The 25,816-nt window shown below is 47.7% G+C and overlaps 1 protein-coding gene across 1 annotated transcript in view; it reads left to right on the top strand.

Moving 5' to 3' along the window:
• The window catches only part of LOC147116828 (uncharacterized), a 31,981-nt gene extending 8,443 nt beyond the window's left edge, over positions 1-23,538 (top strand). The window contains exons 9-16 of the mRNA XM_085987241.1: positions 20,400-20,578; positions 20,736-20,833; positions 20,909-21,042; positions 21,127-21,316; positions 21,560-21,707; positions 21,859-21,931; positions 22,567-22,680; positions 22,752-23,538. Coding sequence (XP_085843367.1) covers positions 20,400-20,578; positions 20,736-20,833; positions 20,909-21,042; positions 21,127-21,316; positions 21,560-21,707; positions 21,859-21,931; positions 22,567-22,680; positions 22,752-22,903 — 1,088 coding nt within the window. The 3' untranslated portion in view covers positions 22,904-23,538. The remainder of the gene's footprint in view (positions 1-20,399; positions 20,579-20,735; positions 20,834-20,908; positions 21,043-21,126; positions 21,317-21,559; positions 21,708-21,858; positions 21,932-22,566; positions 22,681-22,751) is intronic.
• Positions 23,539-25,816: the final 2,278 nt, after the last annotated feature.

The following is a 25,816-nucleotide window of genomic DNA, read 5'->3' on the forward strand; positions in this document are numbered from 1 at the left end:
GAATGAGACGTCATCTTATTGAAACATAAGATTCTGAGGGGGCTTGACAGGGTAGATGCTGAGAGGATGTTTCCCCTCATGGGGAATTCAGAACTAGGGGGCATAGTTTTAGGATAAGGGGTCGCCCATTAAGTCTGATGAGGAGGAATTTCCGGAGTTGTGAATCTTTGTAATTCTGTATCCGAGTGCTGTGGAGGCTGAGTCAGTGAATATATTCAAGGTGGAGAAACAGATATTTGAGCTACAGGGGAGTCGAGGGTTATGGGAACAGGCAGGAAAATGGAGTTGAGGCCAAGATCAGAGCAGCCATGATCTTGGTGAATGGCAGAGTGGGCTCGAGGGGCCACATGGACGACTCTTGCTCCTAATTCTTATGTAACTCTTGCCCTAAAGCACTGAGGTGCTCCCCTGGTGATTCTGTTTCTCACTCAACTGATTTTGACCATGGTTTTGATCACTGCCTTAATCTCTGTTCATAGTTTCTGTGAGGAAAATGCCCCAAGAATTGCAGGACGGGTCATCGCAATGAATTAAATCCACCAGCATTCAGGGAAGTTAAGATGATAATTTTAGTGCAGGCCCGTGTATGCAAAGTATTCCTTGCCAGTAGTGGCCGGCTCAAGCCACCAAGGCTGCACACATAACCTGAGCATTCTGGACTGTAATTCTTCATTAGCTTGAGGTCTTCTGTAGTACCAACATAACTGCTTCAGTGAGGGACACCTGAAGCCTGTGGCTCCGATTGGTTATTGGTGAAATGGAGCAGGACATTTCCAAACGTGAGTTGGTGTTTTCACACTACAGTATGTTTACAGCAGGTGCATGGGTGTATTGTAGTGACATGAACCTGTTACCTGTAGGGGTCCTTTAGAGTAGGTAGAGGGTGGTGTTTATTTCCAGGCAAATCGCCCCTTGTGCTGTGAGAGCTTCCGTTAGCTAAATCTTTATAACGACACCAGTTAGTCAGTGAGTTTCCTGAAGAGCAAGTGAAGTGAGATTGAAGACCGCTTATCCAGGTAATGGTGTAGATAGTGAATGGTCCCAGCAGCAGAGCATTGAAGAAGAATAGACCGAGCCTTCAGCTGAATGTCCATCACTGACCTGTCGAGGCTACACCATCCTCACACTTCACCTGAGATCACAAGTGTGGCTTTATAATCTCGATTCTATCCAATAGACTAGCTCTCCAATATCAAAGGATGTTAACGTGTCAGCTATCTGAGGAGTCTGATAGTAAACTAGTTGTCCCAATTTATTAAGATGAAATTACTAATCCCAACTGGAAATTGATAATCAAACTGGATTCTGATGAATTAATGTGCTGTAGTCGAATGGCTTTGCTCTCTGGATTTAATTAAGTGCTGCTTATGTAATTAATAAACAATTCCTCAGTTGTGTGGTTTCTTGTGCAAGAGTAAATCCAGTCAGTCAGTGTATCGTAATGAGGGGGTGGCAGTGGAAATACTCAATTAATCTAAGCCAGTTAATGTGGGACAGTTTGGCAAACCAAATAACCATCGTTCTTCGCCCCCCCCCCCCTCCCAGGCACTGCCTGTAGCGGGGGACGGGGGTGAAAGTTGATTAGGATCTGTCTATCCTTGATTAATATTCTGATCAAGCTACCAATCCCTTTGTTGTCTGCTTCCCCCTACATATTGCTATTTCAAGTGCCTGGATAGCTTGTCAAGGTGCTGTGTTGTAAACAGTATGCCCCTTAAATGCAACTAATGATCATCTGGAGTAAGAAAGCACAGCAATCTATCTCTGTCCTTCAATAGTACCACTCTCAGCAGGACCCCAGCCAGCAGGAATTCTCCAGTATTGTTACTGGGCCAATCATAGTAACTCTGGATTGCAGGGCCCAGGCTGGCTACTCTGACGATTGGCTGACCTACTGACCGATCAAAGTCTCTCCAGGTATAACGCTCACAGCAGGAGTGTGATGGAACACTCGCCTGGGTTGATAAAGCTGCAGCTAAAAACCATTATCCAGTTCCACACCATCCAGCACAGGTCGGTTTGCTTCACAGCCACTGGGTTTAATCTTCAGCCCTCCATTACCAATGCACTGTGGCTGCAGTATCCATGGCCCATACAATGCACTGCAGCAACTCGCCAATGTCACTTCAACAGCACCTCCCTCCACTGCTACCTCCATCATTGGAAAGGAGAAGAGCAGCAACGGTGTGGGAACACCATCACCTCCGTGTTCCACGCCATGTCACACACCACCCCGCCTAAACTATATAGAACAGTTCCTTCATTGTCCCTGGGTCAAAATCTTGGAATTATCTGCTGAGCTTCAATACGGCAGCACCATCACCACAAGGACTGCAGTGGGTCAAGGAGAAGACCCATCACCACCACCGTCTCAGGGCAACGAGGGATGGACAATAAATGTAACTGCTTCATCAATCAATGCTGAGACCACAGCAATCGCCAGAGAAGGGCAGGATATGCTGGAGCAGGCACCATCTGGGCCGTACTACACTGAGCCACTCCACAGGTACCGATCGCTAAGAAGGACATATGGTTCCAGATAGATTTGTAAAAACTCAAATGATCTAACAGCAGCTGACATCCGCCCCATTCATATGAACATAAGAAATAAGAGCAGGAGTAGGCCACACAGCCCCTCGAGCCTGCTCCGCCATTCAATAAGATCACAGCTGATCATCGACCTCAACTCCACTTTCCCGCCCGATCTCCATATCCCTTGCTTCCCCATGGGTCCAAAATCTGAATACACTGAAAGACTCAGCATGTACAGCCCTCTGGGGCAGAGAATTCCAAAGATTCACAACCCTCTGAGTGAAGAAATTCCTCCTCATCTCAGTTTAAAATGGCCTACCTCTTATCCTGAGACTATGCCCCCTAGTTCTAGACACTCCAGCCAGGGGAACCAACCTCTCAGCATTTACCCTGTCCATCCCTGTCAGAATCTTGTATGTTTCAATGAGATCACCTCTCATTCTTCTAAACTCCAGAGAGTATAGGCCCATTCTACACAATCTCTCATCATAGGACAGCCCTGTCATCCCAGGAATCAATCTAGTGAAACTTTGTTGCCTCCAAGGCAAGTATATCCTTCCTTAGATAAGGAGACCAAAACTGTGCACAGTACTCCAGGTGTGGTCTCACCAATGCCCTGTACAATTGTAGCAATACCTCCTTACTCTTATACTCCAATCCCCTTGAAATAAAGGCCAACATGCCATTTGCCTTCCTTATTGCTTGCTGTACCTGCATGCCAGCTTTCTGTGTTTCTTGCACAAGGATATTCAAATCTCTCTGAGCACCAACATTTGAAAGTTTCTCACCATTTAAAAACATATTCTGTTTTTCTATTCTTCCTACCAAAGTGAATAACCTCACATTTCCCTACATTATACTTCATCTGCCGCCTTACTACCCAGTCACTCAGTCTACCTATATCCCTTTGCAGACTCTTTGTGTTCTCCTCACAGCTTACTGTCCCACATAGCTTGGTATCATCAGCAAACTTGGATATATTACACTCGGTCCCTTCATCTAGGTCATTAATATATATTGTAAATAGCTGAGGCCCCAACGCTGATCCTTGCGGCACCCCACTAGTTACAGCCTGCCAACCTGAAAAAGTTCAGTTTATTCCTCACACACAGGATATAATTGAGAAACTACGGGGCACCAAATGAATCTAAACCTTATAAAAGGTTACTGGGAGTTGCCACCATGCCCAAGGGCTCAGTCCTGCTCTGCGTTTATAACATTGTTGCTGTACAAGTTTAATATTATTACTAAATCCTCGTCCATCAGCTCAGTAGCGACAATGGGGCTGAATTTATTGACACCAATGTTGTGGGTTCTAAATTAGACTGACCACTCCACTCACCTGTATCCCTTTCTGTGATAAGTCACTCCTGACATTGTCTATCCAGCACCTCCTTGGTCTTCCTTGGTCTTCCTCGGCTTCTTGTTCCAGGTGCCTCTGTGTGCAACATTCTGATTTTTGCATCCCGGAAACTCCCGTTATTCCTCTCCAACTATTCATCTCTGCTCCTGGTGTCTTTTGCTCATCAACTTTTCTCATGTTCCAGCTCTCTGATCTGAACAATAATATGGGGATAATATTGCTTCATAAACTCTCGTCTTTGTTTCACCAAAATATCTTCAGCCTTCCGTATCCCACTACGTCTGCCAAAAGCTGCTGATCCAAGTCCAATCCTTCTTTGTTGTCTTCTTCACAACAACAAAGCCAACAACTTGTATTTATATAGCACCTTTAATGTAGTAAATCGTCCCAGAGCGCCTCACAGGAGTGTTAGCAAACAAGATTTGCCACCCAGCCACATATTGGGGCAGATGACCAAAGGCTTGGTGAAAGAGATAGATTTAAGGAGCGTCTTAAAGGAGGGGCGAGGTAGAGAGGCGGAGAGGTTTAGGAAGGGAATTCCAGAGCTTAGGGCCCAGACAGCTGAAAGCACGGCCAGCAATGGTGGAAGGATTAAAATCGGGGATGTGCCATGGTCAGAATTAAAGGAACGCAGTTCTCTATCCAAGTCAGTAGCTTGCCCCCAATCCCCTGTGCCATAACTTTACACGGTAATCTCTTATGCGGGACTTTATCAAAAGCCTTCTGAAAGTCCAAATACACCACATCCACTGGTTCTCCCTTATCTATTTTACCAGTAATATCCTCAAAAAATTCCAGTAGATTAGGCAAGCACGATTTACCTTTTGTAAATCCATGTTGACTTTGTCCGATCCTGTCACTGTTTTCCACGTGCTCTGCTATTACATCTTTTATAATGGACTCTAGCATTTTCCCCACTTCCGATGTCAGGCTTACCGGTCTATAATTCCCTGTTTTCTCTCTACCAACTTTTTTGAACCGTGGGGTAATATTAGCTACCCTCCAATCCATGGGAACTGTGCCAGAGTCTATTGAATATTGGAAGATGACCAGCAATGCATCTACTATTTCTAGGGCCACTTCCTTAAGTACCCTAGGATGTAGATTATCAGGCCCTGGGGATTTATCGGCCTTCAATCCCATCAATTTCCCTATCACCATTTCCCTACAAATACTGATTTCTTTCAGTTCCTCACTCTCATTAGACCCTATGTTCCCCGACAACTCTGGGAGGTTATTTGTGTCCTCCTTTGTGAAGACAGACCAAAGTATGTATTTAATTGGTCTGCCATTTCTTTGTTCCCCATTATAAATTCCCCTGATTCTGCCTGCAAGGGACCTATGCTTGACTTCACCAATCTTTTTCTCTTCACATATCTATAGAAGCTGTTCCTGTCAGCTTTTATGTTCCAAGCAAGCTTACTCTCATACTCTATTTCCCCCCTCTTAATTAATCCCTTTGTCCTCTTTTGTTGAATCCTAAACTGCTCCCAATCCTCAGGTTTACTGCTTTTTCTGGCCAATTTATATGTCCTCTCCTTGGATCTTATGCTATCCCTAATTTCCCTTGTTAGCCAAGGTTGAATCACCTTTTTTGTTTTATTTTTATGCCAAACAGGGATGAACAAATTCTGTAGTTCATCCATGTGATCTTTAAATGTTTGCCATTGCCTATCCACTGTCAACCCTTTGAGTAACATTCCCCAATCGATCCTACCCAACTCACGCCTCATACCATCGTAGTTTCCTTTGTTTAATTTCAGGACCCTAGTCTCTGAGTCAAATTCTTCACTCTCCATCTTAATAAAGAATTCAATCATATTATGATCGCTCCGCCCTAAGGGGCCTCGCACAAAAAGATTGCTAATAAATCCTTTCTCATTACTTAATACCCAGCCTAAGATGGCCTGATCTCTAATTGGTTCCTCGACATATTGGTCCAGGAAACCATCCCGTATACACTCCAGGAATTCCTCCTCCACAGTATTGTTACTAATTTGGTTAGCCCAATCTATATGTAGATTATAGTCACCCATGATAACTGCTGTGCCCTTATTGCACACGTCTCTATTTTCCCATTTGTTGCCATCCCCAACCTCCGCATTACTGTTTGGGGGTCTGTATACATCTCCTAGTAACGTTTTCTATCCCTTGGTATTCCTCAGCTCTACCCATACAGATTCTACATCATCAGAGCTAATATCCTTCCTTACAATTGTGTTAATCTCCTCTTTAACCAGAAATGCTACCCCACCTCCTTTTCCTTTTTGCCTATCTTTCCTGAATATTGAATACTCCTGGATGTTGAGTTCCCAGCCTTGGTCAGCCTGGAGCCATGTTTCTGTAATCCCAATCATAACATATCTGTTTACATCTATTTGCACAACTAATTCATCCACCTTATTATGAATGCTCCTCGCATTAAGACACAAAGCCTTCAGGCTTGTTTTTTTAACACTCTTAGACATTTAAGAATTATTATTTACTCTGGCCATGTTAGATTTAAACCCTTGATTATTCTGACTGCCACTTTTGCTTTTCTCCTTCCTGTCTTTTGCTTCTATCCTTGTATCCCTTTCTTCTGTCTCCCTGCACAGGTTCCCAACCCCCTGCCATTTTAGCGTAAACCCTCCCCCACAGCACTAGCAAACACTCCCCCGAGGACATCGGTCCCAGTCCTGCCCAGGTGCAAACCGTCCATTTTGTTCTGGTCCCGCCTCCCCCAGAACCGGTTCCAATGTCCCAGGAATTGGAATGCCTCCCCCTTGCACCATTCCTCTAGCCACGTATTCATCTGAAATATCCTTCTATTTCTACTCTGACCAGCACGTGGCACTGGTAACAATCCTGAGATTACTTCCTTTGAGGTCCTATTTTTTAATTTACCTCCTAACTCCCTTAGTTGACGATGGTTTGGAGTTTGACCTCCGAGGGTGCACCAGAATTAGAGGAGCACACTAACCCACCAAGGTGTACAACCTTTTCCACCTGTTCAACTGCTGCCCCTCCAATTGTAATCTCAGTATCTTCCCGATGCCTCCCAAATGACATCACCTTTGTCTTTTTGTGAATCGGTAATCCATATATTCTACTCTCCACAAACACCTTATCAGTCAATCTCTGCTAATCTGTCTTAGATGTTGCATCAAGTCAATGATTAGCGAATTTGAGATTGTTTAAAATCTTGCCCCATAATGAGCCTCCTCCAATATTATCTTTTAGTGAAAGTGTCATTACTGCTTCCAGTAATAGATAAAGGGGGAACAATTCAGTTGCTTAGCGCCTCCCGTTAGCACCCTAAGAGTGCACAAATGGGGCGCAACGCAACTAGTGCTCGGGCACGGCGATGTTTGCGCCGCTCGCGAAATTGACCTGAGTTTTTGCGGCAGCGCTAAACTCTACCGCCCCGATCTCCTGCGCCCGCAGATCCTGACGTCAGTCCAGCGTGCAACGCCCCGGTGGCGCCCCGGACCGGATATTGCGTGGCTCCCCCCTCCTTTCCGCCTGCTGCAAGCATCGACAGGGAGACTGGAACGTTTTCCAGTCGGTAAGGGACTGGGGGAGCAGTATTTAAAAGCACCCTCTTCCTGCCTTTTTTTGTGGGAGACATTTTTGCACCACTCCTTCTGACAGAGAGAGAGAGATTCTGAGAGAGAGAGAAACTTCTGCAGAGAGTCAACGCTGGGTGAAGTAGTTTCGGCTACTGAGCAGCACTTTACAGGTTCTTTTGAATTTGACCTTCATTACTTCAACTGTCAAGAGACTTTGGGGGCTGCACTGATTCGGGGCGTCGTCCTGCACCTGCAGATTCGGAGGCATCAGAGACACAGAGAGAGGGTGGCAATCATGGCCAGAGGGAGGAGGGCCAACAGGCCTGTGCACAGGAGACCTTACCCTCCCAGGATATTCCGGGAACAATTCTCCTACATTCATTTGTCTGAGGAGCAGTGCATGTGCAGGCTGCGCTTCAGCAAGGAGGTGGTCACTGAGCTCTGCCACCTGCTGCAGCCAGATCTGCAGCCTCAACTGAGGACCAGGACGTCTCTGTCGGTGGCAGTGAAGGTCTCAGTGGCTCTGAATTTTTATGCCACCGGCTTCTTTGAAGCTGCTACTGGGGACATTGCCAATATCTCCCAGTTCGCGGTCCATTGCTGTATCCGGCAGGTCAGAAATACCATCTATAAAAGGAGACGCCAGTACATCTCTTTCCCGATGAACCAGGTGAAACAGCATGAACCCGCATTGTGCTTTGCGAGGATAGCGGGCTTCCCCATGGTGCAGGGCGCGATTGACTGCACGCATATGGCATTGGGGGCACCGCATGAAAATGCAGAGGTTTTCTGAAACCGCAAGGGGTTCAACTCCTTAAATGTCCAGTTGGTGTGTGACCACAGTAAGCTGATAGTCGCTGTCAATGCCCGCTATCCTGGCAGCAGCCATGATGCTTCCATCCTGCGCCAGACTGGTGTGCCAGAGCTTTTCCAGGCAATGCAACAGCCAGCTGGTTGGCTCCTCGGGGACAAGGGTTATCCACTCTGCACCTGGCTGATGACACGGCTCCATTACCACAACACCCTTACTGAGCTGCAGTACAATGAGAGCCATCTCGCCACCAGGAACATCATTGAGCAGACGATCGGCATCCTTAAGCAACGGTTCCGCTGTCTGGACCACACAGGAGGAGCCCTGCAGTACTCGCCTGAGTGAGTCTCCCTCTTCATAGTTGTGTGCTGCATCCTTCATAACCTGGCAATCCTCAGGACCCAGCCAATGCCACCGGGCCTTGGTGCACCAGCAGATGAGGAGGAGGAAGAGGAGGAAGAAGAGGCAGCAATGTTTCCAAAGGCCAAACATGTACATTTTGAATACAACATCTTTTTTATTTTACAAACTCTGTGTGTGTCATTTATTCATGACAAACTAATAGAAACAAACACAACAAATCATCAATTAACATAACTGGTTCTCACAACCTGGAGATAATGGCCAAAACACTAAACAAAAGGAATTACACAAACCTCGGCCTTTAATAAAAACATTACTAACATTTTGTCAGACCTCCTGCTGTTTGCCATTCGAGGGTGATCTCCTTCCCTTGGCCACTTGCCCCCTTCCCACTCTACTGCTCCTCCATAATGGGGCCCCAGTGGCTGCAGCACGCTGGTGGAAGGCTGCTGAATGTCAGATCCTGTGACTACAGATGCCCTTGAAGGACGCCCTTGACCAGCTCTGGGCCTGGAGGGCCCGGCTGCAGACTGCACCAACTCTGCATGGGCAGCAGCAGTCTGGGCTACAGGTGGTGGCAAGTGCAATGGGGAAGTGCCAGTGGTGAGAGCAGGAATGCTGTCATCCTGAGAGAGGACAGCACCTCTCTGCTCGGCCGACACACTGGCACTCCCACGGGGCAGTACCTCAGCTTCTGGAGCAATCTGCTGGAGCACAGATTGCTGGCCTGGGTACCGTGAGAGCCCCGGGGCAATGTGACCAAAGCAGTGATGATGGCAGCAGTCAGTGCTTGCGTTGCCTCAATCTGGGACTGCACGAGAACAGTCCGAGATTGGATCACGGCAGCCAGTGACTGAATTGCAGCACTGAGCATTTACGTGGTGTCCACCTGTGCTGCAGCTTTGTGCTCCACACTCCTTGCCAGTGCATCAATGCTTTTGGGCACCCTTCCCACAGCACCCATGAGCTGAGTGTGCCTGTCCATCGCCTGGGTGTTCATTTCAGAGATGAGCCGCTCCTCCTCTGTGTCCAGTGCAGCAGGACTCACTGGCCTACTCTCCCTCTGGGGAGAGGGCCCGTGAGCTTCCCTACCCCCATCGCGTTGCTGCAACCCGCTGGGTCCCGGAGCTTCACCTTCATCAGGCCATTCCCCCCTGCTCCCCTCCAGGGAAGATGTGGCCCCAGTGTGGACATGGACTTCCTCAGGAGAGGGTTCGCTGAAGCTCCGGCTTCCTCTTCCTCCTCGCCTGTGGCTTCACTCCCACTGGCAGATTGAGGGCTCGTCTCCTCAGCTGGTGAATCAGCAGCTGAAAGCAGGGAGGTACAAGAGTGGCTTTAGCGTGAGGACAGGGGGGCAGTAAGGGAGGAAGGAGTGCAGCGATTTAGTAAGTTCGATTGAAAGTGTAAAAGGCTGGTGTTGTGAGGGACAAGTGGAATGAGAGAGGAGAGAAAGCTGATGACCATACCATTGCTGTCCCGAACGTGTTCGACCTCTCCAGGGGCGACGGGACTGATCACCTGGATTGCCACAATCCTGTGGACGTGCGCCTCAAGATCGCTGAGGGGTTGCAGCTGAGGCGGCCCTCCACCCGTCTGTTGCTGCTGTCTCCTGTTATGAGATAGCTTGGCCTGCAAGAAAAAGGATGGTGTCTGAGTAAATGTGCAGCCATGGTCTTTCCTGATGTGCCTCCCATAGTTGAATAGCCCTTAATGTATGCAAGGTGTGAAATGTGCGTGTGTGTTTTATTAAATGGCCATAGGTGTTGGATGAGTGTTGGGCATTGGGGTTTTAAGACCCTCTGGCCATAAAGTGAGGTTGAGATGGAGGGATGGAGAGGTATTGAACAACAGCCACTCACCCTGACCACCCGAGTGAAGTCGTTGAACTTTTTGCGACATTGGTTGTGGGTCCTGGGCACCATGCTCCCGGAGGAGACGTGATGAGCCACCTCCCTCCAGACTCTTCTGTAGTCACGTGGCAATGGCCTCCTGCCACTCTCAGGCTGCAGTATAGCTCTTCTGCGCTCCACCGTGCCAACCAGAGCCTCCAAGGCCCGGTCACTGAAGTGCTGAGCTCATTCTCTCACCCTTTCCATAGTCCTTGGCTGGAAAATTTAGGCACAGGTCTGTCCAGGCCGAGATTCAAGCCTGCAATGAGCAGGGTGTTTCTGGAGAGCAAGATCCACCCTCCCCTTTAAGAACTGGCCGGTGCCAGTGTGTCTGTGTTCCATTGCTACCTGACATCACCTGCGCTTCACCCGCACTCTGAGTTAGCGCCTCGCTCCTCGGCCTTTGCGCCTTAAGACAGATGTGTAGCACCTGATTTAGCGCTCCAATCACCTCCAGGGATGATAAACGCCAAGTTTGCAGTCGGCGGTGATAATCAGCGCCAGGCGCTAAACTTTGGGCCCGGCCGATAATTGAGCCCCAAACGGGGCGACACCAAATTTCTCCCCCTAAATCTATCAGGTGACAATGAGCACCCTTATCTCACTCTAACTGTTGATCCAAACCATTCCGCTAGTTCCCTGTCCACTCCAGCGCACACAGGGACTTCTGGGAAATGTTCTCCAGCAGTCTGACAAGTTTCTCAGGAACACCGAACATCCACAAGACATGCCAGAGACCTTCTCGCCACACACGGTCAAAGGCCTGCTGTGTGATAACTTTGGGAAGGGCCTTGGGACGTGTTGCTGCGTTAAGGTGCTATATAAATGCAAGTTGTTGTTGTAAAGTGGATGTTGTGTTCTGTAAATTTCTCCAAACCAGGTCTCTTGTACAGAGGACATCATTCAAAATCTACGGACACAAATGACTGTAAACCGTATAATAGGTTATTGGGAGGTGGCAGTAAACCCAGGGTCCCCGCCGTGCTCTGTTACATTTTCCGGGGTCTACAAGTTTCAGTCCTACATTTCAGAATGAACATTGCATCGACCACATTCTGGCCACGGCTGGAATCCCATTCAGCCAAGGGCCAGGGCTTGTGCCATGGCAGGTGTTGCTGACATTGTCATTTCCATTTGGACAAGTGATGCACCCTCTGATTCTCAGAGCCTTTAACAGGAGGAGTTTGACCAGGGATCTGTCCACTACAGGGATCACTCCGAGACCATTCCAGGAGATGGGATCTCTGGGGGAGTTTGAAAAGATATCCTTCCACTACACTGGGGTTGTTTTGATTTCTTTTTGGGTTCAATAAAGACTCATTTCTGAAAGAGAATGTTGTTTAATCTAAAGTCTTGTTCAAGACTTTCTACAGCTATTTACAGAACACACTATGCTGTGATGCATCTAGAATGAAACTGAAAGTAAAACTCCTCTGGACTGCTTGTCTCTCACATGACCTCTGCTGGTCAGGCACAAGTAATCAAAAACACAGACAAATATGCTGTAAGGCATAAGTAATCAAACACAGACAAATATCATCACTATTTGCTGATATCATTACATCTCCCTTTCTTAAAACAAAAGTATTTTACTTTTAACTAACAACATTTAATGAACTTACATTATCATTATCATGAGCAAGGTTTTTTACCCTTGCTTTGTGTGTTCACATGAAATATGTCAATACACTAGAACTTGAAGAAAGAATAAGATAACATTACTTCCTTCTTTAACAATAGTCCTTAAATTTGCTCAATGAGTCTCTCAGGAGGCTTCACGTGTCTTGAGGATTTTCTGATTGATTGTCCTTGAATCTGAGTTGTTGCCTCAGATGATTGGTTCTCGGCTGTGTGATCAGGTTGTTCACCAGTATCAGTCTCTTGACCTGCTGTGGCTGGTCCCATGAGAAGATCTCGACGATTTCTTCTCAGAACAGCACCCTCATCTGTCTGAATGGTGTATGATCTTGGTTGAACTTCACTCAGGACAGTTCCCTTCTGAGTCCATGTGTTTGTTTTGTCTTTCAACCTTACTTGGTCACCAGTGTGTAGTTCAGGTAGGTTTTGTGTTCCTCTGTCATAGTAGTACTTTTGCTTTTCTTTCTGTTGCTCTTTGAACTTCCTCACTTTCTCCCCCTCTTTTGTTTTCAGGAGGTTCTCCGGGATGGGTAGGTTTGACCTTATCCGACGTCCCATCAGGAGTTGGGCTGGTGACATACCACACTCGAGCGGCGTTGTGCGGTATACAAGCATGCTTTGGTAGAAGTCAGTTCCACTGTCTTTTGCCTTGTACATCAGTCTTTTCACTGTCTGGACCGATTTTTCCACTAGTCCATTGGACTGTGGATAGTGAGGACTTGACATTGTGTGGACAAAGTCCCACTCTTTGGCAAAGTGTCGGAAATTTGCATTGTTAAACTGGGGTCCGTTGTCTGTGAAGACCTCGCTTGCCACGCCATGTCTGGAGAATATGGCTTTCATACTTATCACAGCTTCTGCAGTGGTGGTGTACAGTCTACAAACCTCTGGATACAGGGAGTAATAGTCTGTGACGACAAGATAGTCCTTCCCTTGACATACGAATAGGTCAGCGCCTACCTTCTGGTAAGGTCTGTCTGGTGCTGGGTGTGGCTTTAGTGGTTCTACCGGATTGCTTGCTCGATATTTCAGGCATATTGTGCAGTTTGACACCTCATTTGTCACATCTTAGTTGATTCGTGGCCAGTACATCACCTCTCGTGCTCTTTTCTTACACTTTTCGATTCCCAGATGTCCTCCATGGGTCTTTTTTAGCATCTCTCTTCTCAGACTCTTTGGGATAACTATTTTACTTCCTTTGTAGATGATGTCTTCGACCACTGATAGTTCCGCCCTGCAGTTCCAGCACTCTGCTATATCAGGTGAGCAGTCTTGCTTCATGTTGGGCCATCCATTCAAGATGCTTTTTCTCAGTCGTCTCATTGTTTCATCTTTGTTTGTCTCAGTCTTTATGAGCTCCATTTTTGCATCTGCTATGGGCAGCGCACTTGTGATCATGTCCACGTAGGCGTTCACTTTTTCATCCATTGTGGTGTTTGCGGGCTCACTTGGGTCAACAGCTCTGGACAACGTGTCTGCTGTATACATCAGCTTACCCGGTGTTTACGCAACATTCAGTTCATCATAGACTGTCTCTCTTTCACTTTCCACAACGAGGACTCTCTTTACCAGGTTCAGTCTCTCACAGGCTTTTAAACCTAATATGGCTTGCACATCCTCTGGCACCACGATTAATGCTAGCGTGTGCTCTTTGTCCTTGTGTGTTACTTTGACAATGCATTTTCCTTTCACTGGTATATCAGTACCTGAGTATCCGGTCATTTTCACTTGTATTCCATGTAACTTTGGTCTGGGTCTAATTCTCTTAAAATCGGTCTCTGATATCACATTAACTTGTGCTCCAGTATCCAATTTAAATGGAATGTGTATGTCATTCACTTTTAGTGTCAACATCCAGTCTCTTTCTTTTTTGTTTTCAGACACAACATCTACATTGAATTCCTCTATCTCGCTTTCATCTACTGTATGGACCTTGCTTTGTTGCGCTTGGTTCTTACAGCAACGGGCATAATGGTTGTTTTTGTTGCATCTATTGCATGTTTTACCATATGCTGGACACTTTCTTGGTGGATGCTGTGTACCGCATCGACTACATGACTTCCGATTGTCTCTTTCATTTTCGTTTGCTGGCCACGTCTCTTTTTTCACATTGGCGCTCTCTTTGTTAAACGGTTTGTATCCGTTCTGTCTCACTGCATCCACGTTGCAGCTACTGTCACTGAACAGCTCCTTTGCCTGCAACTTCACAGTCTCTGTAACCCTACACAGTGCTATGGCTTTTCCCAGGTCTAGATCTTGCTCTCTTAGCAGTCTTTCCCTTAGACCATTATCTCGAATACCACACACCAGTCTGTCTTTTATCAGCGAGTCTATGAGTCCCCCAAATTCACACGATTTGCTCCGGTTTCTCAGTTCAGTCACATACTGATCAATAGTCTCACCGATTTTCTGTACACATGTGAAAAATTTGTGCCTCTCAAAGGTCACGTTGCGTTTAGGTATGCAGTAGGCCTCAAACTGTTCCATTATTTTATCTAGCTTCATTTTGTCTCCATCAACAGCAAATATGAAATTATTATATACCTCCAGCGCTGCATCACCCACGACATGTAAGAACACGGACGATTTTTGTTTATCACTTTTCTCGTCAGCTCCGATTGCCGCTAAATACAACTCTAAACGTTGTTTGAACCTTCTCCAATTTTCAGCCACATTACCTGACAATTGAAGCATCGCCGGTGGGAGTAAACCTTCCATTTTTTACTTCGTTAGCTATTCTCTAATGGTAAGCAACGATGTTCTCTTCTGGCTTGCTAATATGTGGAGAGCTGATTTCGCTTACTTGCCACAACTGCTTTCACTGTCCCATCAAGTTGCTAACTTCAGATTTTTTCTCTTTCAGCCACTTCTGACATCATGTTTTGATTTCTTTTTGGGTTCAATAAAGACTCATTTCTGAAAGAGAATGTTGTTTAATCTAAAGTCTTGTTCAAGACTTGCTACAGCTTTTTACAGAACACACTATGCTGTGATGCATCTAGAATGAAACTGAAAGTAAAACTCCTCTGGACTGCTTGTCCCTCACATGACCTCTGCTGGTCAGGCTCAAGTAATCAAAAACACAGACAAATATGCTGTAAGGCATAAGTAATCAAACACAGACAAATATCATCACTATTTGCTGATATCATTACAGGGGTTATAAGGAGACAGTGGGATTAAAGGGGCAGTGACAGCTTGGAAACTAAATTGGCTATGAGACAGAAAGCAGAGAGTAGTGGTGAAGGGATACTTATCAGACTGGAGGGAGGTTTACAGTGGTGTCCCCCAGGGGTCGGTATTGGGACCACTGCTCTTCTTGAGATCTATTACTGACCTGGACTTGGGTAAAGGAGGCATCATTTCAGAGTTTGCAGATGACACCAAACTCAGAAATGTAGCAAACTGTGAGGAGGATAGTGACAGACTTCAGGAGGACAGAGAGAGATTGGTGAAATGGGCAGACACATGGCAGATGACATTTAATGCAGAGAAGTGTGAAGTGTTTCATTTTAGGAGGAAAAATGAGCAGAGGCAATATGGACTAAATGGTATCGTTTTAAAGGAATGCAGGAACAGAGAGATCTGGGGGTGTACGTACACGAATCTTTGAAGTTCATATGGCTCTTAAAAATCCTTTGCTTTATAAATAAAGGGACAAAATAAAGGAAGTAATGGTAAAGCTTCAAAAATCACTGGTTAGGCCTTAGCTGTAGTATTGCATCCAGTAATGGGCACCGCACTTTAGGAAGGATGTCCAGGCCTTCGAGAGGGTGCAGAGGAGATTTACTGGAATGGTTCCAGGGATGAAAGTCTTCCATTATGTGGAGAGACTGCAGAAACTGAGGGTTTTTCTCCTTAGAGCAGAGAAGGTTAATGGAAGATTTAATATAGATGTTCAAAATTATGAGGGGTTTTCATAGAGATTATATGAAGAGACTGTTCCCACTGGCAGTAGGGTCAGCAACAAGAGGACGCTGATTTCAAACAATTGCCAAAGACCAGGGGGGAGATGAGGAGAATTTGTTTACACAGCGAGTTGTTGTGATCTGGAATGCGCTGCCTGAAAGGATGACGGAAGCAGATTCAGAAATACCACTCCCAAGGTAATTGGATATGTGCTTGAACAGGAGCAATTAGCAGGGCCATGGGGAAAGAGCAGGGACTGGGATTTATTGGATAGCTCTTTCAAAGGCCGACACAAACACGATGGGCCGAACAGCCACCTTCGGTGCTGTATCACTCTGATTCCAGGAGATGGGGTCTCTGAGAGGGGTTAGGTGTGGTGCTGAATCAATGTTCCCCAATGTCCACGGGATGGAAGCTGCCTCTCTGCACCGCAAGGTACCGAGTGTCTCATTGACACAAACAACACGATTATCATTTAAAATTATAGGTTTCTCGAGTTAATGAGACTCGGTGTCTAAATTCTATTAGTGCTGCCTCCTTAAGAGGGACACTTGTGGAGCTGACTCTTTTTATTACCGGCAATTGCCAATTTCAAGTCAACTACAGTTTCCACACTTTTGCACTCTACACCGCTATTTATGAAGCCCAGAATCCTGTAAGCCTTTTTAACTGCTTTCTCAACCTGTCCTTCCACCTTCAACGATTTGTGCACACATACCCCCAGGTCTCTCTGTTCCTGCACCCCCTTCAGGATTGGACCATTTAGTTTATATGTCCTCTCCTCATTCTTTCTACCAAAATCTATCACTTCACAATTTTCCGTGCTAAATTTCATCTGTCACGTGTCCGCCCATTTCACCTGCCTGTCTGTCTTCCTGACTTCTGTCACTCTCCTCCTCACTGTTCACTATACTTCCAAGTTTTGTCTCATCTGCAAATTTTGAAATTGTGCCCTGTACACCCATGTCCAAGTCATTAATATGTATCAAGAAAAGCAGTGGTCCTAGAACCGACCCCTTAGGAACACCACTGTATACCTTCCTCCAGTCCAAAAAACAACCGTTCACCACTACTCTCTGTTTCCTGTCACTCAGCCAATTCCGTATCCATGTCCACTGTCCCTTTTATTCCATGGGCTTCAACTTTGCTGGCAAGCATATTATGTGGCACTTTTTCGAACGACTTTTTGAAATCCATGTTCACTACGTCAACTGCATTATCCTCATCAATCCTCCCTGTTACCTCATCAAAAAACTCAAACAAGTTAGTTAAACATGATTTGCCTTTAACAAATCCATGCTGGCTTTCCTTAATTAAACCACACTTTCCAAGCGACTGTTAATTTTGTCCCTGATTACTGTTTCTAAAAGCTTCCGCACTACCGAGGTCAAACTGAATGGGCTGTAGTTGCTGGGTTTATCTTTACACACTTTTTTGAACAAGGGAATAATATTTGCAGTTCTCCAGTCCTCTGGCACCGCCCCCGTATCTAAGGAGGATTGGAAGATTATGGCCAGTATCGCCGCGATTTCTTCCCTAAATTCCCGCAGCATCCTAGGATGCATCCCATCCGCTCCTGGTGATTTATCTACTTAAAATACAGCCAGCCTTTCTAATGCCACTTTTTATCAGTTTATATCCTATCAAGTATCTCCACTGCCTCCTCCTTTACAATGTCTATGGCAGCATCCTCTTCCTTGGTGAAGACTGATGCATAGTACTCATTTAGTACCTCAACCATACCCTCTGCCTCCATGAATAGGTCTCCTTTTTGGTCCCTAATCATCCCCATCCCTCCTCTTACTACCCTTTTACTATTTATATGCCTATAGAAGACTTTTGGATTACCTTTTATGTTGGCTGCAATTCTATTCTCATACCCTCTCTTTGCCCGTCTTATTTGATTTTTCACTTCTCCTCTGAACTTTCTATATAGAGCCTGATTCTCAGATGCATTTGCAACTTGACATCTGTCATATTCGCTCTTTTTCTGCTTCGTCATATTCTCTATCTCTTTCATCATCCAGCGAGCCCTGACTTTAGTTGTCCTGCCTTTCCCCCTCGTTGGAAAGTACCTCAACTGCACCTGAACTATTTCCTCTTTAAAGGCAGCCTATTGTTCATTACAGTTTTGCCTGCCAATCTTTGATTCCAGTTTACCCGGGCCAGATCCGTTCTCATCCCACTGAAATTGCATTTCCCCCTGTTAAACATTTTTACTCCAGATTGCTCCCTGTCCTTTTTCATAGCTAACCAAATCCTTCTGATACTATGATTACTGTTCCCTAAATGTTCACCTATTGAAACTTGCTCCACCTGACCAACCTCATTCCCCAGTCTGGAGTACAGTTATGTTGAAAGACTGAAGAAGCTGGCGTTGTTCTCCTTGGAGCAGAGAAAATTGAGAGGAGATTTGATAGAGGTGTTCAAATCCATGAGGGGTGTGGACAGAGTAGATAGAGAGAAACTGTTCCCATTGGCAGAAGGGTGGAGAACCGGAGGACAGAGATTTAAGGTGATTGGCAAAAGAACCAAAGGCCACGTAAGAAAGACTTTTTTACGCAGCGAGTGGTTAAGATTTGGAATGTTCTCCCTGAAAGGGTGGTGGAGGCAGATTCAATCACAGCTTTGAAAAGGGAGTTGGATAAGTATCTGAAGGGAAGAAATGTGCAGGGCTACGGGGAAAGGGCGGGGGAGTGGGACTGGCTGAAGTGCTCTTGCAGAGAGCCGGCACGGGCTCGACGGGCCGAATGGCCTCCTTTCCTGCTGTAACCATTCTATGATTCGATGATTCTATGACCATGTGCTGTAACTTTAAAAAAGGTTAAAAGGAAATTGAACAAATTAAATTAAAGTACTGTTCCTTATGGTGATGCAGCACTCCAGTGCCTGCGGTGCCCACCGGTCTCGGAAGGCCTCGAGCGTGCCGGCAGACACCGCGTGCTCCATCTCCAGGGCCACCCAGGGGTGAACGTGGCCGCGGAAGAGAGGTGGGCCGAATGACCCCCTGGACCGCCTGCTGCCTGGACCAGTTAATGGCCACTTTGGCCAGGCCCAGGAGCAGTCCCACGAGGAGGTCCCTGACCCGCCCGCTCCCCTCCGCACTGGGTGGCCGTAGTTCAGGAGAGTGGGACTGAAGTGCAGCCAAAAATCGAGGATCAGCCCCTTCAAATAATGGAAGCGGGACTGCAACCTCTCACACTCCGTATAAACATGGACAATCTGGGTCTATGGGAACGAGACAAGTTCAGCCTTTCTTTATTGATGAACTGAAACAGAATATAAGGAAAGAAACATGTACCGCCTCTTAAAGAACAGACATTGTATTCAACCGATGTAAATTTAATCATACTTTACAACTTCAAATAAATACACATCTATATTTTGTTAAAAAACACAGTTCCCTCTACTCAAGGAGCAGAAAACACAAGGCCCCAATATCTCCGTGTGCCCCGTGGGAATGCGGGTTCACATGGGGAGCCCGTGGGCCAATGAGACCATTCATTTACTGCCGGTTAAACAGGGGATAAAAAGGGGGAGTCGGCTCTACAGCCTCACTTACCTGGGAGCCTTGCTTGTTAGAATGGAGGGGCTGCGGGTTCTGGGCTTGTTCTTTCTTACAATCTGTTCATCTCAGCCGCCCTCTCTCCTTCTCCCCGCCGATCAATGTTGGCTGTCTCCCAAATTCCGCCAAGACTGCGGGTTTGGGGGAATTGAAGGCAGTGAGTGTGTGCGGAGAGGCTGCTGCTTTGATGCCGGGAGCCGGGATGTGCCGCCGTGTTTCTATTCACTCCACAATCTGCCAGGTGGGTGTATTCTCGGCTCGCCTATATTCTGGGCCAGGGCTTCCCAGGACCAGCCGCAATCCAACTGCACTGGGGATTCCCTGGACAGTATCCTCTCTCCTCCTGTCCTGAAACATCAGCTGGAGTCTCCAACCTCCCCAGTCCGGGAGCTGGCGGGTTTAGGAACCGTGTTCAGTTCTACAGTTTGAAAGTCTGATCATTGAGATCCTGACCCAGGATCTCTCCTTCCTTCTCTATGCGACTTGGGACTTCTGATGGTTGAATTGCGCCCCAGGATAGGAGGGCAGAGTGAAGATCAGTCCCTGGCTGGCACTGACCGGACAGGCTGTGGATTTGATGCCGGTCTTGTGTAACCAGTCCAGTAGGGATGGAGTTGGTGAACCGTCTCCATTAGATGGAGAATTGGGGTGTGGACGGGGAGAGAAGGAAACTAGAAGCTGGTGCTGCGCTGGGCGGAGTTTCTCCCCCTCCCGGTAACGGTTCCCTTGCCATTCCCCGTGCAGCAACTAACCGCCTTTCATTGACTCTCTCCTGCAGTGTGCACCAAGGATGGGCGGGTCTTGATCGCCATCTCCAAGGATTTGACGCTGCCTCCTGTAAACCTGACAACGGTCCATCTGAAGGATGGACACGGAGCGGAGTGCAGTCCGACCGTGGCCTCTGCAGACACTGTGCTCTTTCAGTTCGCAGTCACTGAGTGTGGCACTACTCAGCGGGTAGGTATTGTGGGCCGGGAGCCCCATCAATGGCTGTCAGTCGGGTGGGAAAGAGGGGGTCTAAAGGGCAATGGGGGCCCTTAAAGACACTACATGTGATAAGGCAATGGCAGACTTGCTCAATTTCTCTGTAATGATGGTCTTCTGTCTCTTGTAGCTGGACGGGGTGAACGCCGTCTATGAAACGGATGTGTTGGGTCAGTTTGAGATCTTGGATGGAGCTTTGGGATCGGTGACCCGGGACAGCCCCTTCAGGTGAGACTGGGAGCACATGGAGCGGGTAGAGAAGGTGAGGAGCTGAATTCTCCAGCCGTGTCCGTTCTCTTGCAGGCTCCATGTCCAGTGCAGTTACAAGGGGAGCCAGGAGTCTGAATTGCAGGTGAAGCCCAGAGTTTACAGCCTATCTCCGCCACTGCCTGCCACTGAGGCCGGGATCCTGGTTCTGGAGCTGAGAATAGCGAGAGGTAGCGAGTGCTGCTGATGGTTAGTGTCCAACTTCAGGCTCTCTCTCCAAATAGTGGCCGTCCTTCATCGTCTTCTCTTTCCAGATGGTGGCTACCGGAGCTGGTACGTGGCCAGTGACTACCCGATCCTGAGTGTGCTCCGGGACCCCGTGTTTGTGGAGGTTCGAGTCCTGAACCGGAACGATCCATCCCTTGTGCTGGTGCTCAATGACTGCTGGGCGACCCCCACCCCCGAGCCGCATTCGGGGCTCCGATGGGACCTCCTGGTGGGCAGGTAAGGCAGCGAGTGAGGGACCTTGGGGCAGGCTGGTGATCGGGGAGGGGGGCGACATGGACTGGGTGAAGGAACGGCCAATAATCAAACCAATCTGAGCTCCAGGTTGACGATTGATGACTTGAATGGACTGGTTCCTTTATCTCGTCTAATCTCGGGACTTTGCTTTGATGTGCCGCTGTAACTCTGTAGTTGGGAGTTCCAGGTGCCCTCTCCATATAACCCGCTCTTTCTCTGTTCCAGGTGCCCCTTTACTGGTGACAATTACAAAACCCGCCTCCTCCCGGTAGACGCCGCTTCCCATTCGCCGTTCCCAACTCACCAGAATCGGTTTGTAGTCAGCACTTTCGCTTTCTGGGACCGAGTTTCGGGCCGGGCTCTGAGCGGGGAGGTGAGTTTCCTTCAGTCTTGCTCTCTTGGTTGAACTTGTTCCCTGGGTCTTGCTCACAGTGAGGAGGCCCCTGTTGACCCTTTGACTGTAGAAGCATGAATCTCCTGACTGGGAGCTGTGGCACTGACCACACCGCACTGTCTCTTTCCAGGTTCACTTCCACTGCAGTGCTGAGGTTTGCTTCCCTTCCACCCGAGAGAACTGCACGGCTCCCTGCAGCCCCAGTAAGTAGCTGGGATCTGACTAGAAACTGAACCCTGATGGGGAGGGGTGGGTGTGGGGCATCTGGACACTGGGCTCACTCGGCAAGGGCCCAACACTGGGCACAGGAGCAGTGTCCTCAATCTGCCCGCTCAACTCTATCCCAGTTAGTCTACAGCAGGATGGCAATCTGGCTCGGCGGCTCTGAGCACATCTTGCACTGGTTCTGAATGGAATCCACCTCTGGCCTTACACATTGATCTAGCATCCTGCTGTCACCGGGAGTTCCAGGCTGGAACCGAACCAATATCTGGGGGAGACTTGGGCAATGTGTGTATGTCCAGTGTAACCGCTGGTCAAACTAGTGCTTAAAACGGGTCTCTTTCCCTCCCCCGCCCCCAGGAGACCAGACTGGCCATTGGACCCGTCAACGACTGCAAACTTTGCTGGGTTGAAGCGGGTCTTTCTGAGAATAGGGAGTGAATCTTAGTCTGACAGTGAGGGAACCGTATTTAACTAGTACAATCTCACTCCGGTACTCACTGCCCGAGGGTTTTTGCATTGGGCCATCGGATTGACCATCTGATTTGGGGCTTCAGACAGCTGCACATTGAATCGCCCACCTTGAACTCTTGTCTCTGCCTCTTGTCTCCCCCAGAGAGGCGAAGAAGCGCCGATGACCGGGCTGGGTCCTTGGTGACTGCTGATGGAGCCATCATTTTCCTGGAAGATGAGGAGAGATTGGCTGCTGGGATCCACCAGGAAGAGAAAGGTAAAGGAGGCCCCTGCTACACTCTAGTGATGGAGTAACTAGTGCCCATCTAACCTCCCTTCTCCCCACAGATGCTGCTGCTGATTCCCCCTCCCGTGTTCTTCCTGGAGTCGCGGTTGGGGTAGCTCTGTTCTCCGTGGCCCTGTTGGTCGGGACTGTTGCCATGTGGAAAATGGACCATCGCCGCAGGGTGGGCTCCGAGTGCAGCTCTGTGGAATTGTAGATGTGTCTGTTGGGTAATAAACCCCTGTTATACATGAAACCTGATCTCGTTATATTCAAAGTTCTGGCTGGATTTTACTGTCCTTGTGTTAATTGGTAGCCTGTTTTGGAAATCTATTGGGCCGCTTCTCTCAGCTGCCTTAACAATTGTGCCTCCCAAAAAGAAATCAGCCAAATTTGAGTTCCAGAGCAGTTTTCTATTCGTTCCTGGGATGTGGGTGTCACTGCAAGGGCAGCGTTTATTGCCCTTGTGGTGGTGGTGAGGTGCCTTCTTGAACTGCTACAGTCTGTGGTGAAGATACACTCCCAGTGCTGTTAGGGAGGGAGTTTCAGGATTTTGACCCAGTGATGAAGGAATAGCGATACTGTATTACCAAGTCAGGATGTTGTGATTTGTAGGTGGTGGTGTTCCCATGCACTTGCTGCCCTTGTCATTCTAGGTGGAAGAGGTCACCGGTTTGGGAGGTGCTGCTGGAGCAGCCTTGGCGAGTTGCTGCAGTGCATCTTGTAGATGGTCCACAGTGCACCGGTGGGGCAGTGATTGTGTAAGATGGTGGATGGGGTGCCAATCAAGTGGGCTGCTTTGTCCTGGATGGAGTAGCGCTTCAAGTGGTGTTGGATCTGTACTCATCCAGGCAAGTGGAGAGTATTCCATCACACTTAGTCTTGAAGTCCAGATGCTTGGAGATTACTGGATCTGTGACTGGAGCCTGGCAGAGATACAGGTCTCCAGGCTCCCATTGTTTCACTGGTCAGGGGTGATGTGGGTACATGTGACTGGCATTCTCTACAGATAAACTACAATAAATGGTTGGGTTGGGCCTCACTAAAGTGGCAGTGGAAACATTGGGCTAGAAATTCAGTTGTTAGCGCCGGAGAAGTGGGGCGCAAAGCAGCTAGCACCCAGGCATGGTGCGATCTGCGCCTCTCGTGAACTTCAGTCAAGATTTAGCGGCAGCGCAAGACTGCAGTGCCCACTCAGAAGCGCGCACAGATCCTGAAGTCATTTCATGGTGCAACGCCCTTGGTGTGCCCTGATCTGGAACTTCAGTGGCACCCCCTCTGTGCGCCTGGCGCCCCAGCGACTGGTAGGGGGAACGGTTCCCAGTTGCTGCGGGGGGTGCTATTTAAAGGGGACTCCTCCTGCATTATAAGTGGCAGCCATTTTGTGCCAATCCTTCTGGGAGAGACAAGGGGAGAGCTTTCTGCTTTGACTCAGTGCTCGCACAGGTACTTCTGGCTTTAGGCCAGAGCTTTGTACTTGGATTTAACTTTCAGTGCCACAGCCTAGAGTCACCACATCTAATAGGGGCTGCAATGGGTGGAAACGTTGGCTTTCTGCATTGCATTCAAACGACTCGGATGCCGTGAGTGCCAATCGTGGCCAGACAGCAGGGCCAACAGGTGTTGGCACAGGAGGCCTTACCCACCCAGGCTATACCGCCAGCAGTTCTCATATCTGAACATGTCTGAGGAGTAGTGTTTGGAGGCTGTGATGCAGAAGGGAGGTGGTCACTGAGATCTGCCACCTGCTTCGCAGAGATCTGCAGCCACAGATGAGGAGCAGGATGTCTGTCGGTGGCAGTGAAGGTGATGGTGGCTCAACTTCTATGCCACTGGCTCCTTCCAATCTGCTATTGGGGACATTGCCAATATCTCCCAGTTCGCGGTACATTGCTGCATCCAGCAGGTGACCAATGCCCTTGTCAGAAGACCGAGGTTCTGCTGAGTGAGTTTGAGCAGCTAGGGGTCAAATTAAAAAGCAGAACCACAAGGGTAATAATCTCTGGAATACTACCTGAGCCACGTGCAAATTTGGCTAGGGTAAATAAAATTAGTTAAATATGTGGCTCAAAGCCTGGTGTGGGAGAAATGGGTTTTGATTCCTTGGACACTGGCATCAGTACTGGGACAAGAGAGAGCTGTTCTGTTGGGATGCACTTCACTTGGCCAGTGCTGGGACGAGTGCTGGCGAATCGAATAACTAGGGCTGTAGAGAGGGCTTTAAACTAATTAGTGGGGGGCGGGGGGGGAGGTTTTAAGAGCTAAAAATGACAGCAGAGAAGGCAATAGAGTAAGGTAGCAGTGGGGGAATTAAAAACCAGAGCGTGTCAGGAAGGGACAGAATGTATAATAAAGGTAAAGTAGTAAAAGCAGGAATAAATTGCCAAAACATATTTGAAAGTTCTTTATCTGAATGCACGCAGCATTCGTAACAAAATTGACGAGTTGACGGTACAAATAACTACACATGGGTATGATCTGGTGGCCATTACGGAAACATGGCTGCAAGATAATCATGACTGGGAACTAAACATACAAGGGTATTTAACTATTAGGAAGGACAGACTGGAAGGAAAGGGAGGTGGGGTTGCTATGTTAATCAAGGATGGAATCACTGCAATAGTCAGAAATGATATTGGGTCAAAGGATCCGGGTAGTGAAATAGTTTGGGTGGAGATGAGGAATAAGAAGGGGGGGGGGGGAAAGTCACTAGTGGGCGTAGTCTATAGGCCTCCTAACAGTTGTAACTCTCTGGGTTGGATTATAAATCCGGAAATAGTTGGGGCTTGTAATAAGGGAACAGCTATAATCATGGGGGATTTTAACTTTCATATTGACTGGACTAATCAAATTGGGCATGGCAGCCTTGAGGAAGAGTTCATAGAGTGTATTAGGGATGGGTTCCTTGAGCAGTATGTAACTGAACCAACCAGGGGGCAGGCAATCTTAGATCTGGTCCTGTGTAATGAGACCGGATTAATAAAAAATGTCCTAGTAAAGGATCCCCTTGGAATGAGTGACCATAATATGGTTGAATTCCGTTTGAGGGTGAGTTGGATCTCAAACCAGCATACTGAGCTTAAATAAAGGAGACTATGAAGGTATGAGAGTAGAATTGACTAAAGTGGAC

This window comes from Somniosus microcephalus, chromosome 5 (genome assembly GCF_052327205.1).
Source record: "Somniosus microcephalus isolate GS21.2 chromosome 5, FLI_Smic_1.0, whole genome shotgun sequence".
Classification (NCBI taxonomy): domain Eukaryota; kingdom Metazoa; phylum Chordata; class Chondrichthyes; order Squaliformes; family Somniosidae; genus Somniosus; species Somniosus microcephalus.